The following is a 16,391-nucleotide window of genomic DNA, read 5'->3' on the forward strand; positions in this document are numbered from 1 at the left end:
AGAAGGTAGGTGATTGAGAGCTAAGATGAAGGGCCCAGAGAACACATGCTTGGAGGTGGGAAAAGGAGAGGATTGATGTCAGAGGAGGACCCATGGAAGAGGGGCCTGCGGGATGGAGAGGCTTTGCATAGGCTGACACTCTGTGCAGCACATACTGAGAACAAGGAGGGGAAAAGGCTGCTGGGGAGGAATTTTTCTGAGGATAAGGATCGAGTATTAAGGCTGAAAAATAAAGCTGATTCCTAGAGATCCAGAGGCTGAGGTATAGATTTTATCAATAGAAAATGGTGAATTCCTGTAGGTTTCTGAGCAGGGTAGGGGATAGAAATGAGGTGGGAGACAAAAAATGATAGATGCTGTGTTTGGAGTGGACTAGAAGGGGGGTGATGGGAGATGGATCGGTATGACCTTGGAGAAATGCAAACCAGTTATGGGGTTTGTGTGGAAATGTAGAGAGGCTTTGTGAGGGCAGGTGCCGGGGTCCAGGGTAAATAGAAAGGCTGCACTGAAGTAACTAAACTGATCTAAACCAGAATGCACCCAAACATGATGAATGGAACGACTAGTGGGCTTGGTGACTGGAGTTGATGGGGAGACATGGCATGGAGAAATTCTATGGCCAGAAATGAGGGGCACCAGATTAAACATCTCGAAGGGTGAGGAAAGCTACCCAGTTCCCAGAGTGTGGGTAGCAGCAGTTACGCAAGCGAGTGAAAGTCAATAGAGTAAAATCTAGAAACTATGAGGTTGAAAATTGCATCAACTGCCAAAGCGTTCTTCTAAAGTTGTGGAAGATGTTGAACAAAGGAATAAAAAAATAACTATGGGCCAGGTGTGATCCTCTCCAAGAAGTCTGAATTATAATTACTCATTGATAATTCTCTTATTATTTGTTTAATGCCCATGTTTCATCATCAGGGTCAAAGTTGTATGGGGATACGAGAACATGAGTGTTCTTTTTAGTCCTCTGCCTAGCCTAGTGTGTAGCACTCAGGTGCTCAATTAAATATTTGTTGCATATAATTGAATGAAAGTAGATCATTGGGGAAAAACATAACAGGAAAAAGAACTGGGTTGAGTTTGGGAGAATGGAGAAAGACTGGTGAGAGGTGGAGTGAGATCACGAGTGCTCTGAAAGTGACCCAGTGGAATGAAGGGAGGCCAGCCCTTCCTCTTCTCCCTGAAGATAATGAGAAAGATCGGAGAATGATCGGAGGGCAATAGACCATCTGGTGTTTTGGGAGAATATCAGCTCTTTGTAACCATGAATCTGACTAATGGAAACCATTTACGGGTCGATTCCAATGCATTGGATAATTCTGATCAGTTTGATCAGTAGATTTGCCCATAGCTAAACCAGGGCCACCATGTATGAATGGACCCCTACAGCATGGATGGCACTCCTGGGTTGTGCAGTGTGTAACCTATATAACCGTATGCAGCAGTCCTGAATGTGATTGACAAGCACATGAAAATGTAGGTAGAGCTGTCACCAGAAAGTGTCATCTAGGGGAAGACATGCCGGTTGTATTTTAGTTAATAAACATGCCTTCGTTGGACTCCAACAGCTGCCGATTCAGCATTTCCACAGATGGCTTATTGTGAGCAAGAAGGAGATTTGAGGTGAGAGGGCTGGGTATAGAGAGTTGGGAGGAAATTTGTGATGTGTACGAGTGAGAATAGGACCAGCTGGGCCCATGACTTCTCTCTTTGAAGAAGAAAATGGGGTTTTGGGGGATAATTTGGTAAAAAGGCCACCAGCCAGCCTGACTTTCTAGGACTCATTCAGAGTAAGGGTGGGCAGCATGAGGATAGCAGGAAGCTTCACAGCGGGAAGCTTCTAGAAGAGGAAAGCAAATAGGTGTCTTTAGTAATTATAATTAATATGGTTGGCATGTATTGAACACTTACTGGATGTGTGTGTAAACTGGTGAGGAAACCAACATTTAGAGCAGTGGTTCTCAACCTGTGGGTCGCGACCCCTTTGGGGGTCGAACGACCCTTTCACAGGGGTCGCCTAAGACCATCGGAAAACAAAAAGATATTTACATTACGATTCATAACAGTAGCAAAATTACAGTTATAGAGTAGCAACGAAAATAATTTGATGGTTGGGGGTCACCACAACATGAGGAACTGTATTAAGGGGTCGCGGCATTAGGAAGGTTGAGAACCACTGATTTAGAGGATCGCTTGCTGAAGGCCGTGCTGCCAGTTGAGTTAATGATAGAGCGAGAATTGAAACCCAGGCTTGTTCCGGTGAACATAATGCCCACACTACCTTCCACTTTGGTTATTGTTCTGGAAAGAAAAGAGCAGCTAAGTACAGTGGGACATTGCTTCTGATGATAAATTCTATCCAATAGTTTGATATGCCCAAGCCTCTTCGCTTGGCATGAGGACCTGTCCTAGAAGTTAGTATGCCCATGCTGCAAAGACTGCCCCACATTACCTGGGGACAGTATGTCCTTCCTATAGTACCCTGGTACCATCAGCCAACCCTCCTCTTCTATTAATATGATCAGTTATCTGCCTTAAGAAGGACAACATGAGAACCAAGATATTTAGCATTTTTAATCCTATGTGCTTGCTTATGTTAGGAAAAAAATAAGTGATATATAGGTATGCAGTTGCCTAACGACTACAAGATAAAAAACAGTTTGCTGTCACCATCTAGGTGTTAGGTATTGTGGACAATATAGCTGTTCCATCTCACCTGCCAACTCCAGCAGCCTGGTCATGGGTGACTGGGGGACTCTGCTGAAAAGGAGGAATGTGGCTGGGATCAGTTAGTAATGTCTGCTCTGGGTGCGGGGTCTAGTTTTACTATCACTGATTCAGCTATAACCTACTTATCTTGCACAAGCTCCTGTGATTAAAACTTGCTGGAAATCAGACCTTAAAACCTAGTTTCAATTTATTCTTGTAAGTCCCTTTTCTGGTGGAAGCTTGAGTTAGTAACCAGAAGCCCTGCTTTCCATTTTTCCCCCCAAGGCAGTTTGTGACTTCAAAAAAGCTGCTAAAAAAAAAAAGAGTGCAATTGTGTGTAGATTCCTGCTGCACTCAGCCAATAGCCACTGCTTGAAATACCTGCTGGCAGGTTGGATGTTTCGTTTTCAAAAATTGAAAATTCTCTCCTTCTGACTTTATATTTAATAGCTGAGGCATTTAATTCTGCTGGAACCGTTTTTTCTCTCTTCTTCATTTTGTCAAGGAAGGTAGGACAGAGGAACTGGCAAGGAGCTGAAACTTGTAGGGAATGATTTCAGCCGCTGTCTGGAGGGACAATCACAGGGACTGACTAAAGGACCCTCAGCTGAGAGCCTTGAGGACAGTTGTTCTCAGACTTGAGCCAGGTATCAGGATCACCTGGAGGCATGTTGAAACCCGAGTCCCAAGACCCCACCTACTGAGCGTCTGATCCAGTAGGTCTAGGGGTGGCTCGAGAATCTGCATTTTCTAACAAGGTCCCAGGTGATGCTGATGCTGTTGGGCAGAAGCCACTCTAAGAACCCCTGCTGAGAGCCACTGGCCATCAAACTGTCCTGACGCTAGAGTGGGTCCTAGCTATGGGGAGGTTTTGCTATAGGAGCGGCACCAAGGTCGGCGGCAAAGACAGACGCGTGCCAATCAAAGTCAAGCCAGACCAAAATTAGGCTGGCTGCAATTACTATCAGTAAAGGATATGCATAGAAAGACTCAAGCACAAGCACTAGCCAGTCATTCTTAGAAGCATCTGTTTTAAATATCATGTTAATGCTTGATTGGTTGAAAATATTTTTTAGGTATTATGAATTTTTATTAAAACAATGAAAACTGTATGGTCATGATTTAGAGGTCATGTAAAAGGAAGCTCTTTACAGTTCATGTGGCAAATCTAAGCACCTCAGACCTTAAGTCCTGGCCCGAATTATAGGAAAGGTGTTAATAAAGCAAAAATAGTTTCCTGAGAATAGTACAAGAGCCTGAGATCAAAGCTCGTATGTGACAGCAGTTTCTTAGATGGTAAGCATGAGAAGGCCTTGGTTTTCTGTTTGTTACTAATCACGACAATATGCCCATTGACTCTTACTCCCTAGGAGGCTATGGAGACACTAGAGGGCCAGAGCCCCCAGATTTTAGCCCCAGAGGCTTACCTGGGGACACCCTCCACAGCCCAGATACATCAGCAGGACTTCCCCACTCCCCCTGGCACACAGCCCTGCTGTGTCTTGGATTAGCTTCCATCAGGTCCCACTAGCCAGCAGAAACCTCCTTTCCTTCCTTTTCTCTTCCAGTATTCACCCCCACTCCCTTAACCCACATGTGTCTCTGCCAGTTTGTAGTTTACAAAAAGCACTTTCTCAGACTCCACACCCTGTTAGGAAGGGCCCCAGTCCATCATTTATTTCTCATTATTGTATAGAGAGCTGAGAAAGCTGAGGATGGTGAAGTAATGTGCCCAAAGTTGGGTGGTGGGCTTGGCATAGACGTGAACGTCTTCCTCTTCTCCTGGACAGAGTTTTCCCCAGCTGCACTCGGGGGCCACTTAATTACAGGGTAGAGCATAGCCTCCGAGTGAAGACTGTGGGTAAAGTGACTTCATTTGCAGTGGATGCTTTGAAAACCTCTGGACTCGGAGAACATGAAGTTGTTTCTTTGCCAAACAGGAAAGGAGCTATTTTTACAGAACCACCATCATTGAAGCCACTGCTTTTCAGTGATTGCAGAGCAGGTTTCCGAGAGTAGTAGCACAGCCGCCACTGCCGTGACTGACTACAAAGCCCATTTCTCCCTACCCAAGAAGAGCATTTTTTTTAAGACTTAAATTTTTTTAGAGTAGTTTCAGGTTCACAGCAAAATTGATGGGAAGAAACAGAGATTTCGCATGTAACCCTTGCTCCCACCCATGCAAAGCCTCCCCCATTGTCAACATCCCTCACCAGAGGGACATTTGTTACAATTGTTGAACTTGCACTGATACGTCATAATCACCTGAGTCCATCGTTTACATATGGGGTTGCTATTGATTGTGTACATTCTATGGGTTTGGACAAATGTATAATGACACGTATCCACCATTATCATATCATACAGAGTAGTTTCACTGCCCAAAAAAATCCTCTTAGGAGTACATATTTTTATTTTATAATTTTTAAAAACTATACGATGATACCCCCCACACAGGATGTAATTTAAAGCTAAAGTATTAGAAGCACTACACTTGAAGACCAATCAGCCGCAAAGATTAAACAATGAAATAACATCTGTCATTTAAGAAAGTCATGTGATCCACACCATTCTATGCAGATAGAACTTTCCAAAGCCACATTTTTGTTGGTTTCTTCCTTCTTTTCTTTTTCCTCTCCACTCACATCTGTAAAGCCCACCCTCTTCATTGGGCTGTGTGCAGTAAGAGGTGACCCGTATGCAAGCACTGCTTTCACAAGAATTCAAAGGTGTAGAGACAAATCGCAGGGCCTTTGGCAGTTCACTCATCCATTTGAAAGATCCTTGCATGGCTTAGATTCGTGGCTCTCAACCTTGGCTGCACTTCAGAGCCACCTGGGCAGCAGGGCCTGGCTTCATGGCCTGTGACCAGCACAGTCACACTGGGCCCCATGCTCAGAAGAGCCCAAACTTAGTTTAATGCTCAGCTGTCACAGTCTTGAAGGTCTTGATAATTTTTGAACAAGGAATCTTGGTTTTCATTTTGCCCCACAAATTATGTGGCTGATCCTGTGGGAAGCTTTTGAATACATCCATGCCCAGGCTGCACCCAGACCAACTAATCAGAATCACTGCAGGTGGGACCCAGGCCCCTTTACTTCAAAAAGCTCCCCAGATGATTGCAGTGGGCAGCCAACTTTGGGAACCATTGTTGTAGAATGGAAGTCTTCACCTAGGGTATTAATGTGTGTGTCGTGGGTAACATCAGATTCATCCGGAGCACTTTTCCGAATTTCACACGCTGATGTACAGATATTGATAAATACTCTGATTTCTAAATATCCTGATCCCACCAGACTAGCTAGACAGGGGTTTTTGATGAATATGACATTTGTCTATGAGTTAGTTCTACTGTATTTTCTGTTCCCTGAATACAGAGTTGCTGTGACAGTAACTGCATATAAACTGTTAGGACCTGCACAGTTGGGGAACAGTGGTCCCTGGATGGTGACTTCATATCCACACAGCTCTGTTCTCTATGGCACTGCTTGCTGAGCAGACCTACTAAGAGGCGGTATGGCAGGAAAAGGGGTGGGTGTAGACAACAGCCCTCGCTCTGACTCACAACTCTGGGGTTTGGGGCATGTTTTCTTTGTGCCTCAGTTTCTTTATTGGTAAAATGAGCATAATAATACTCAACTCATGAAGGTATTGTGAGGATTAATGGTATAAGATATGCAAAGAGCCTAGCACAGTGCTTGGCACATGGTAGGTTGTCAATAAATAGTGGTATAATGTCTCCTCCAAGAAGAAATATTAGCATACCTTTCCCCTCAACTTTCAACTGTATCTTTTTACTAAAAGAAAATAGAACTCATTGTGACAAGGAAGAAATACCGATATTCTTCAATTAGTATACTTACTAAATATGCAATTTGTATTCATTCAGCTCATAGTTATTGAATACCTACTAGGTCAAGGTATCAGAGGGATAGAATATATTTATAGAGAGAATCACAAAAAAGTATACAAGTGGACACTTTGGTCAGTGTTGCTCAAGCAGTAGTTTGCCATAATCAGAAGTGTCTGGACACTGATGGTAACCACTTTGAGCACCTCTTGTAATTGCAGAAGTCAACCATGACTTGTATTCATCTTTTGTTATTGGTATATATTATTTCAATTTTAATAATTTTTTTCCTTTTTTAAAACGTGTATACATTTTTTGGACACCCTCTGTATACACACACACACACACACACACACACACACACACACACATATATATATATATATATATATATATACATACATACACATGCTGTTCACATACACATCTACAGATGAGTATACATATACACATATATGACAGGTCACTGTTGCTCAGTACTTTAATTTTATTCATTTGAACTACAAAAGTTATGTTTATTGTAACAATTCAAACAACATAAAAGTAACTAAATTAATTTTACTAATCTGTACTTCCCCACTCCTATTCCCACCCTTCTAGTATACCCATTTTTAAAAATAATTTGAAGTAAAAATAAATTTGAAATGAATTTTCTTCATACTTTTTCTTTTATATACATATCTCCCATACAGGCACATACTGCATATCACATCCTATAATCTGCTCTTATTTTCTCCTTTCGTAAGACCATAACGGGGACATCTTTTGAAGTCAGTACATATCACTCATCTGTTAGTTTTCAAAAACTCATGGCATTTTGCAGGAGGACTGGGCCATGTCCAATTATTCCCCGGGTTATGGTCATATAGTGTTTGGCTGTAGAAGATACTGCAGTAAACAGTCTTATAAAAATGTAAATACTGGTACTTCTATTATATTTCTTTTGGGTAGAGCATGGATAGAGCCTCCATCACTTTAGAGCCCAAGAATGTGCAAAGCAAAAGCCAAACCAATAATAATAAATATGATACCCCAACTTTTATTGATGTGCCTAACACGTACCAGGCACTACAGTGAGGTGCACAAGCTACAGACATGAATGAGACTTGGCCTGACCTCAAGCAGTTCACCAAAGCAACATATGATTAACTGTCAAGAGCAGTGTTACACATGATATAGGTCTTAGTACTGTGAGGTCCATGTTGAAATCTTCCTATTGGTGCTGAAGCCAGCCTCTAGCCCTAGATTCAAACAAGTTCCACTGACACTGGAACAGTTTTGCTTGAAAAACCCTTTCATGCAGCTTTCTTCCTATCTTTTTTGTAGCAGAAAACAAAAGGAACTCCCAACTGAATCACAGCAGAGATGTTAACTGGCATTTCTAATGTGGCCAGTAATTTGTCTGATTGCTCACAGTGTGCGCCGTCATTTTCTTCCAGAAGCTGAAAGTATAAAAAGACAGTTTCCCCGGCAGAGAGCCATGTTTCTCCTGTCAGACCTTTGACATGCATTTCAGGGATGCACTTACAAGTAGATACTAAACAGCTTCATGTGAAAGAACTGGAAGTTAGAAAACCAAGTTAAATCATAAAACAACTTTAAGAGTACATTTAACAGATTCGACAGGTTGTTGTGTTTTTTTTTTTCAGCAGCTATGAAGTAGTGTCACCAGATTGTTTTTACTCCTGGTGATCTTATTACAAAAATGTTTAAATGCTGTGGCAGCCATGGAGGTCTTGAGCTCGTGTTTGCTTGGAAAAGCCACATGCTGTTCAGCTGCCAGGAGTTCCGGCAGCTGCCAGCCCCCAGCTGCAGTGCCTCCAGGATCTGCCTTAGCTCTTCCCGGCAGCCCAGCCAGTGACTGAACACAATGGGATGCTAGAACCTGGAACTTTCTGGAACAGGCGCTCTTTACTCTGGAGCTCCCCACTAGATTGGATTAGACTGCCAGGTTGGCATCAGCCAGGTCTGCATTATAGTCTGGGTCTCTCCTTGGCCATCCCTGACTTCCTCCTTTCTTTTCCTAATGTCAGGCCTGTGTGGGGATCTGGGACTCTGGCCAATCCTGCTCCCGCCCCCTTTTATCCTGCACAGTGTCTGCTAACGTCCCTTCCTAACTCCTCAGTGTCTGCTCTCTGGGGAACCCAATAGACACAAACATTTTCAGGACAACATAGGAACATAAACGCTATTCATCTCATTCAGAGGACTAAAAACCTGAACATACCTCCTAGCCCCTGGACATTCTTGTGCTAGGCCCTGCTAAAAAAAAAAAAATGAGTTATGACTCTACCAAAGTGATACTGACCCTTTCATTTCAATTATTCAGCTGGGACACAAGTGAAAAACCAAATGTGGGGAGAAAACAAACTCATATATATTTTGAAATTCCACTTTAGTTGCCCAAGCTGTTTGTAAGATCCAAGGTAAGGAACGTAGTGTAGCATTCCTTCTTTGTTTGCATGAACTGATTAGAGCCAAGACAACATAGTTACAAAGAGCAAACACTATTTGCATTGCTGCCACTTTAACCCCAATTCCACTTTGAGCACCACTGTTCTTGATAAGCTGCCTCGCCTTGTGGTTCCACAGACTGAGAAGGAAGCAGGTAATAACTGCATTCTTGTTGCAGGAGAGTTTGGAGAGGTGTACAAGGGGCGTTTGAAACTTCCGGGCAAGAGGGAAATCTACGTGGCCATCAAGACCCTGAAGGCCGGTTACTCCGAGAAGCAGCGTCGGGACTTTCTGAGCGAAGCCAGCATCATGGGTCAGTTTGATCATCCCAACATCATTCGCCTGGAAGGCGTGGTCACCAAGAGTCGGCCAGTCATGATCATCACAGAGTTCATGGAGAACGGAGCCTTGGATTCCTTCCTAAGGGTAAGAGAAGCTCAGGGGCACGGATGATATTAGCACTGGTGGGTGCTGGAGAACATTGGCTGGGGAGAAGGGTCTGCATGAGGATAACCTGCCATTCAGGAATCACCCGATGAAATGTGGGAGGGTGTTGGAGGTGTTCATGAAGTTAATAGATTTGTTGCTCAAAGAAAAGAACAAAGAGCTTTTGGACCCCTTGGTGGAAGGATGTCATGTTGTAGGGCCTTGATAAATGCTTGTTGGATGAGTGAGAATGAATAGAGGGGAACAATGAATGGCCATTGGCATCTGTATGAATCACAGAGATTGAACAGACTTTCAGCTGCTACATAGCCCTGTGTGATTCATGCAGAACGCCAGTGGCCATCTCTGCCTTTTCCCCAGCACAGTTGCCCTCCCCTCCCAACCAGCTCTCATCGTGTGCAGTTCAGAGATAAAAACAAGTTGCCCTTCCCTGAGCCTGGGCCACCTGCCCTCTGTGGAGGTGCTTCTGGGCAGGAAAGGGAAAGACTGGGTCACCAGCACCCACAAGTTTTTTCTGGGGTTGATGAAGAATGTGATTCCCACCCAACCTGCAGTAGAAGTGGGGGCACCCGAAGGTCTATGGCTGGGGAAATCTGTAAAAGATCATTGTCAGTGTACCCAAGTGGAGCCCCCCTGGAACCCTTTTCATTTCTATGGGGTATCACAGAGCTACTCAGAGAAAGGGTGAGTGAGAATGGCCGTGATGCTGATGTCTAGGGAGGGGAAGCTGACTGAGCAGAGGCCAGGGAGCAAGGCCTGCCTTGGACAAAAGGCTCAGCTGGGGATTACAGGGAGCCTGAGAGCAAGGGGTACAGGGGGCACCAAACAATAGGGCAGGGTCTTTTGAGCAAGGACCTCAGGGTAATACCAAGTAGCAGACTCTGTATGTCACCAAAGCCATCAAACAGTAGCTGTAGCTGCAGATCAAAGGACCATTTGTACAGTCAGTCACTGAAACACTCATGGGGTGACTGCTCTGGTTACACCCTGTGCTGGGTGCTATGCCTATAGAGATAAAAGAGACATTGCTCTAATGCTGTGTAACAAATCATGCCAAGACTTTAGTGGCTTAGCACACCAGTGAGTTATTTTGCTCATGAATCTGCAGTTTGGTCAGGGCTTGGCAGGGATTGCTCTGTTTCATGGAGTGACCACTGGAGCAGTTCAAGTGCTGAGGCCTGGAATCATCCAAAGGCTCGTCACTCAGTTGTCTTGTGGTGGATGTTCCGTGTCAGCTGGCATCTGTCCACATGGCCTGCGTGAGCTTCCTCACAGCAAGGTGGGTTCCAAAAATAAGCATCCCGGAGGATAAGGCAGAAGCTGTATCCGTTTTGTAATCTGGCCTCAAAAGTCACACAGCATCACTTCAATCATAATGATGTGCCCCCAGATTCAAGGGGAAGAAACAAGTCCCACATTTTGATGAAGTACAGCAACCTGGTATCTTCTTACACTTAAGGAATGGGAGGTCCTGTTATAGCCATCTTAGAGACTGCAACATGCTACCCAGGTTCCTGCCCCTGAGGACCTCAGCGTCCAAAGTTTCCAGCAAGCATCTGCCTATATGATACTTTCTGTTTCCATACATGGAGTATAGAGGTATCATAAGCAAAGAACTGATGTCTCCCTGCAAATCCAGGGAAGGCTTCAAAAAGGAGGGAGAATTATATCTGATATTAGAGAATGAGGGATTTGCCCAACAGGCGGAGGAGCAGGCAGGTAGGCTGATGAAACAATGGAACAGCGCATTCAAAGGCCAAAGTCAGCATGGCCTAGTTGGTAATCTGTCAGCAGCTGCGCGGTGGCTCCAAAGCTCAGGAGTAGAGCTCAGTGGCTGTAGTGTGGAAGAGCAGCTGCGGGAGTCTTCTAGAAGCTGCATTTGCACAACATTGAAATTAACTTTGGAGGGCGAGCACACACTGTTTGCCTCCTGTGGGTCATTAGGAGGTAGTGCTTTTGTTTGGGGATTAGGGAGAAGGGTGGACAACAGATGTGGACTGTGGGCCCCATGTACTTCCTGGCACAGCCTCCTTGAGGGTATGGGTTATGCCTTGTATTTTGACACCCAACACCTAGCACAGTGCATGCCTGGTAAATGCTAGTTGAATGAAAAACATGAATATAACCAATTCTGGGACAAAAATCTTTGGGAGTGGAAGGAGAAATGTTGTCATCCTGAGTGAGCCTGGTCTCTTGTCTTGTAGCCAGACCTCTCATGTCAGAGCAGGGTATAGACCATGCTTTCATATGGACCATGCATTCATTCACGATCAGCGCTCCCACGAAGAGAGTCAAATAAAAGTGAGTAGAAGGCAGTGTGAGAAGAAAAAGGGTTTTCTGGAAACAGACCCTTTCAGGAGTCATTTATTTCTGACATGTCACCTGGCTGTACTTCACAGAGAGTCCCAACATGATTTGGGGACTGTGATCAGACTGTCTCCCTAGACCATGCAGGGGAACAGGGAGATTCATTCTCAGGAGCCCGCGGAAAATCAAAGCCCCACACCGTTGCTCTGCTTTGGGCTGTTTCCATTTGAGGCCCAGGGCATGGGGGCATGTTGGACACCAGTATTTTTCATGATGATGAGACCCAGGTGGTGGACGAAAAGCTCAGGGCAACAGAGGAGCATGGGAAAGCAGAGGAGAAAGGATGGTGAGAAAAGAGCGTCCGGAGCAGGCAGTGCCAGGAGGAGAGGGGAAATGAAGCGTTTCTGACTCCTCGCACGGCATGGAGGCAGGTAATCTATAAATCTAATTTCAACCTTACTACCAAACCCTGGAGCATAGCAACATTAATTGATGTATCTGCTGCTTGATAAAATCAAAAAGTAGGTCATCAATTTAGTTCTGTAGGGTCCATCTTCTGGGAAGTAGAATAATTTTAGGATCACCAGTCAGAGAAGAAAGGAAAAGGGTTAAGTCCTCCATTTGTGCAGCTGTTTCCTCCCCTCCAACTGGTCCTTTCACACTGGATGGGGCGTCTTTGGAGAGTGGCCCCAGCTCTAGCTGTGAGTCGGTGTCTGAGAGGTGAGCACATCGGACATGGCTTCTGCCAGTCTACTCACTGCTCCTCTCCCGTTCCGGGACTTAGAATCTCTCACATTCTGGAAGGATTGAAAACACCATTATTCTTTAATCACACATTCAGTAAGTTCATTACTATCCATTTTTGGAAATGCCTGTGCCATGAATTACACAGCATGCAAATCTATAATTACATATTTCCTTCTTGGCACGCAAATCCAGGGGACTTAATTTGGTAGCTCTCCCACAATCTTAGGAACAACCCCTGAACCTCATCAATGTCCCATGCCTTAGCCAAGAAGGTCAACATGCTCTGTAAGACCTTTGTGCCTAAAGCTTGGCTTTGTGGTTGCTGCTGGTTCATTTACAGATGGTTGTAACTGGAAGACTCTTAGAAGTCACCGAGCAATGTCAAATGGAGACATTTCTCATCAGGGAAGCTCATTCATGGGCTGAAGCTAGACAACAGCAACCCAGATGTCAGGAAGAGAACACCAGATTGGAAGTCCTGAGACCAACGTTCTGCTTTGAGCTCTGATATGAGTCACCCGGTGGCCTTGAACAAATCTGTTAACTCAATTTCCCAATCTATAAACTAAAGGCATTGAGCTGGATGATCTTGAAAGGTTTCTTTTAGTTAAAAAAAAAATCTATGATTCATTCTCTTCAAACAAATCAAATAAGGGTTTCATTTCCTGGAGTGGATTTGTCAATGAAAGTTGAAAAACCTAAATCCTTCCTGTCTAATAAAAGGACCAGCAAGTGGCTTCAGTGAATTTTCAGAAAAGCAATTTCAGCAGAAAGCACTTCATGAGGAAGAAAGTTTAAATCACTCCACCAAGGCTGTATTTCTTCTATGTGCTGTGTTTTACCATTTGCTCAGCATGGCAGATCTTTTCCCAAAGGCTCTAAAAAAAATCTTTTATTTTTTTTGTCTTGTTTATCTTTTTATGCTGATGTACATATCACTGGAGATTCTTCCTGGGGAGTTATACCGATGAACTGAACATAAAATAGTTGAACATGTCAGAAAAATCTTAATATGTTTATATCTTTAAGTTTCACCAAGATTATGAACTCGACGGGCATGACCCTGTCTTATCATGATATGTGGTTCCCCTGCATATCCTAAAGAAAATTCATTTGCCATTACAAAGTCAACATATTCCAATGGAAAAGGCACTGGACAGGAATTAAAAGAGCCAGACAAGTGTAGCAGATACAGGCTACAAATGTCTCTACTTTCTGTGGCCATAGCAGACCTCATTAATCAATCATGGCTTCTTTTTCTGTGAAGCTTATACACAGCTTTCTTCTCTACACAACATTTGAGACAGCCATTACCAATTGATCATAGATGGAATGTCAGTAGAGATATAACTTGCTGCTCTGGACTTAGATTCTTGTTATAAGCCAAAACCACACAGTGATTTAAGGCTGATCGCTTAAACTTTCTGGACTCCCTTTATCTCCTCTATTAAAACAAAATACTGTTGTCTGCATTCACAGAGCCAATATTAAAAATCAAAACATATGTATGACCTATGACTTGCCATTCAAAAGTCAAGTAATAGAAGAAATTAATGTTTGTTGATTAATTGATCCAAACTTCAGGCCTTCATCATTAGTTTCAGATCTATACTATTACTGTTGCGGGGAGGGGCTATTACAGATACCAACCTGTTGAGCTCAGAATGCCCTGTGAACTACATTCTCCAAGGGCAACAATCCTAGGATGTCTCTCACACACACCCAGACAACCATGAGGAACCCACAGTTCTGGCCCCACGTGTCCTCAGTCTCTCCTAGGCAGCCAAGGTACATGGGGAAGATGGTTTGTGAGACAATGTGGCTTTGATGGCAACACCAGCAAACCTTCCTGCTGTCTTAGTATTTACTGGTCACTGAGCTAAGCCCTTTCACACGTATCATCTCATTTAACCATACCAAAGTCCTGTGACAAATGAACACTATGTTCTTATTTAAAGATGTGGAAATCACTTGGCTCATTAATTTGGCCAAGCGCACACAGCCAGTGAGTGGCAGAGCCTGGATCCAACCCAGGTCTGTCTGGCTCCAATGCCTGGACTTTTAACCACTTTTTGGCCCTTGTTGACCTTAGAAACTCTAAGGATGATTGATCTGAATTTTAAAACAATTCAGACAAGAAGTTAGGTCTATGAAGACTTAAATGACTTAAAGTAGGGACATAGACACATTGTTGCACACACATTCAACATTTCTCTTCTCAACATGTGGTTGACATGGTTTACAACCACTAAGAGGGCCTCCCCCAACATCTATATACAAGTTGGCTTCTTGAGGGAGACATTCGTTTTCAACCACAGAGTGTTGTCTACACTCACAGAGAGGAAGTAACAAAACTGAATTGAAAAAATATGACCCTTGTGACTTTAAGCTGAGATACAGTTTCTAATATACTGAAATTGCATGACAGCTTTCTGGGGACCTACTTAGAGAAAAAGAATGGTGCTAGTGAAAGCTTGGCTAATTCTTGAGGGGGCTCCCTGAAGTTCATGAGTAAGGAGAATTTGCCTCACTCATGGCACATCCAGCTCTGGCAAACGGGTACCATGTGCTGAAAACCCATTAGAGTTTCCAAAAGGCAGCTCTGCACTTTCTTTTGGAGCTGTTAAAAGAAAACCTTGTGGAGAAAGCATTCTGGAATAGTTGGGAGGTTGTTAAGGTTTGAGTTAGAAACAGCCTGGAATTTGGGAATGTGTCAATTCCAGTGTGTTCAGGGGTCATCCTCTGGCAGGGGTCTCTGGAAGAAGTGAAAGGGGTCTCAGTTGGCTCTACTCCTTCAACTGATCAGGGGGCATAACCATGGAACACAGGCTCAGGCTTGCAATCTTGCACGAGGTATAGAGTCTTCAACGATTCATGCTACCGTTGTTAGGTATTTTGATTGTTGGGGTCTTCGCTAAGAACCAGTGTAGTTTTATAACAGCTCTTTTATTGTCCATACTTATTTTTGCATAGAAAATGCTTTTGCAAGAGCATGAGTGTAAATGATGTGTCCCACATATATTTAACAGAGGTGATGCACGTGAGTGTCTTGTGTACCATCTCACGTACAGTAGGTACTCAATAAAGGGGAGCTCCTCATACTGTTTATGCCTTCTGCATTTCACATGAGGACACTAGGGCAGAGAAAGTGACTGCCTTGCCCAGGGCCTGTGTTCAAGTAACTAGACTGGACTCTGGGTGTCTGCCTTCTCCTACCTCTCCCCTATTGCAAGCATTTTGATGCATAGGCCATGCTCTACTTACAGAAGACAACTCAGAGCCCTTCAGGGCGCAGTTGGGGCTGGGCTATATATTTTCCCATCTATATAACAGTGTTCTTAGCAGCATGGCCCAGGGTCCACTGATTTAACTAGGGGGTGCAGAGCTAAGACCCAGGGGCTTTGGGGAGGCAGGAGGATGGCACATATTCATTCACTGAGAGTCTGCCATCTAACCATTGAGGAGGGCATCCACCCAGGGAACTGAGCCCACTGATGATTAGTGGGAGGGCAGCACCACAGGTTTGCATGAGGAGAAGCAGCAACATGAGGGTAAGCATTCATTAGGAGGGATCACATGCCAGACACTGTGTGTGTACCTCTCCTGCACCACCGATCTCTATGAGGTTGGTATGGTTACCCCAATAGCCCTCGTAGTACCCAAGGAAGATGCCTTAACATTTAATTCTGGAAACAGGGAGAGATGTACCCGACATCCATTCCACCCAGTTTATTGAGCTTTTTCTACCTACATTAAAGATCTTGGCACCAAGAATACAGTGGTGAGGAATACAGACGGAGGACTTTTATCCTCGAAGAGCTTCGAGTCAAGCAGCAGAGATAGACAGACAGGCAGGTGCATGCATACACACACACAC

At 44.1% G+C, this 16,391-nt stretch overlaps 1 protein-coding gene across 1 annotated transcript in view; it reads left to right on the plus strand.

Moving 5' to 3' along the window:
• The window catches only part of EPHB1 (EPH receptor B1), a 323,417-nt gene that overhangs the window by 241,225 nt on the left and 65,801 nt on the right, over window positions 1–16,391 (plus strand). The window contains exon 9 of the mRNA XM_019654615.1: window positions 9,192–9,439. Coding sequence (XP_019510160.1) covers window positions 9,192–9,439 — 248 coding nt within the window. The remainder of the gene's footprint in view (window positions 1–9,191; window positions 9,440–16,391) is intronic.

The sequence above is a fragment of the Hipposideros armiger genome, unplaced genomic scaffold (assembly GCF_001890085.2).
Source record: "Hipposideros armiger isolate ML-2016 unplaced genomic scaffold, ASM189008v1 scaffold_226, whole genome shotgun sequence".
Classification (NCBI taxonomy): Eukaryota; Metazoa; Chordata; class Mammalia; order Chiroptera; family Hipposideridae; genus Hipposideros; species Hipposideros armiger.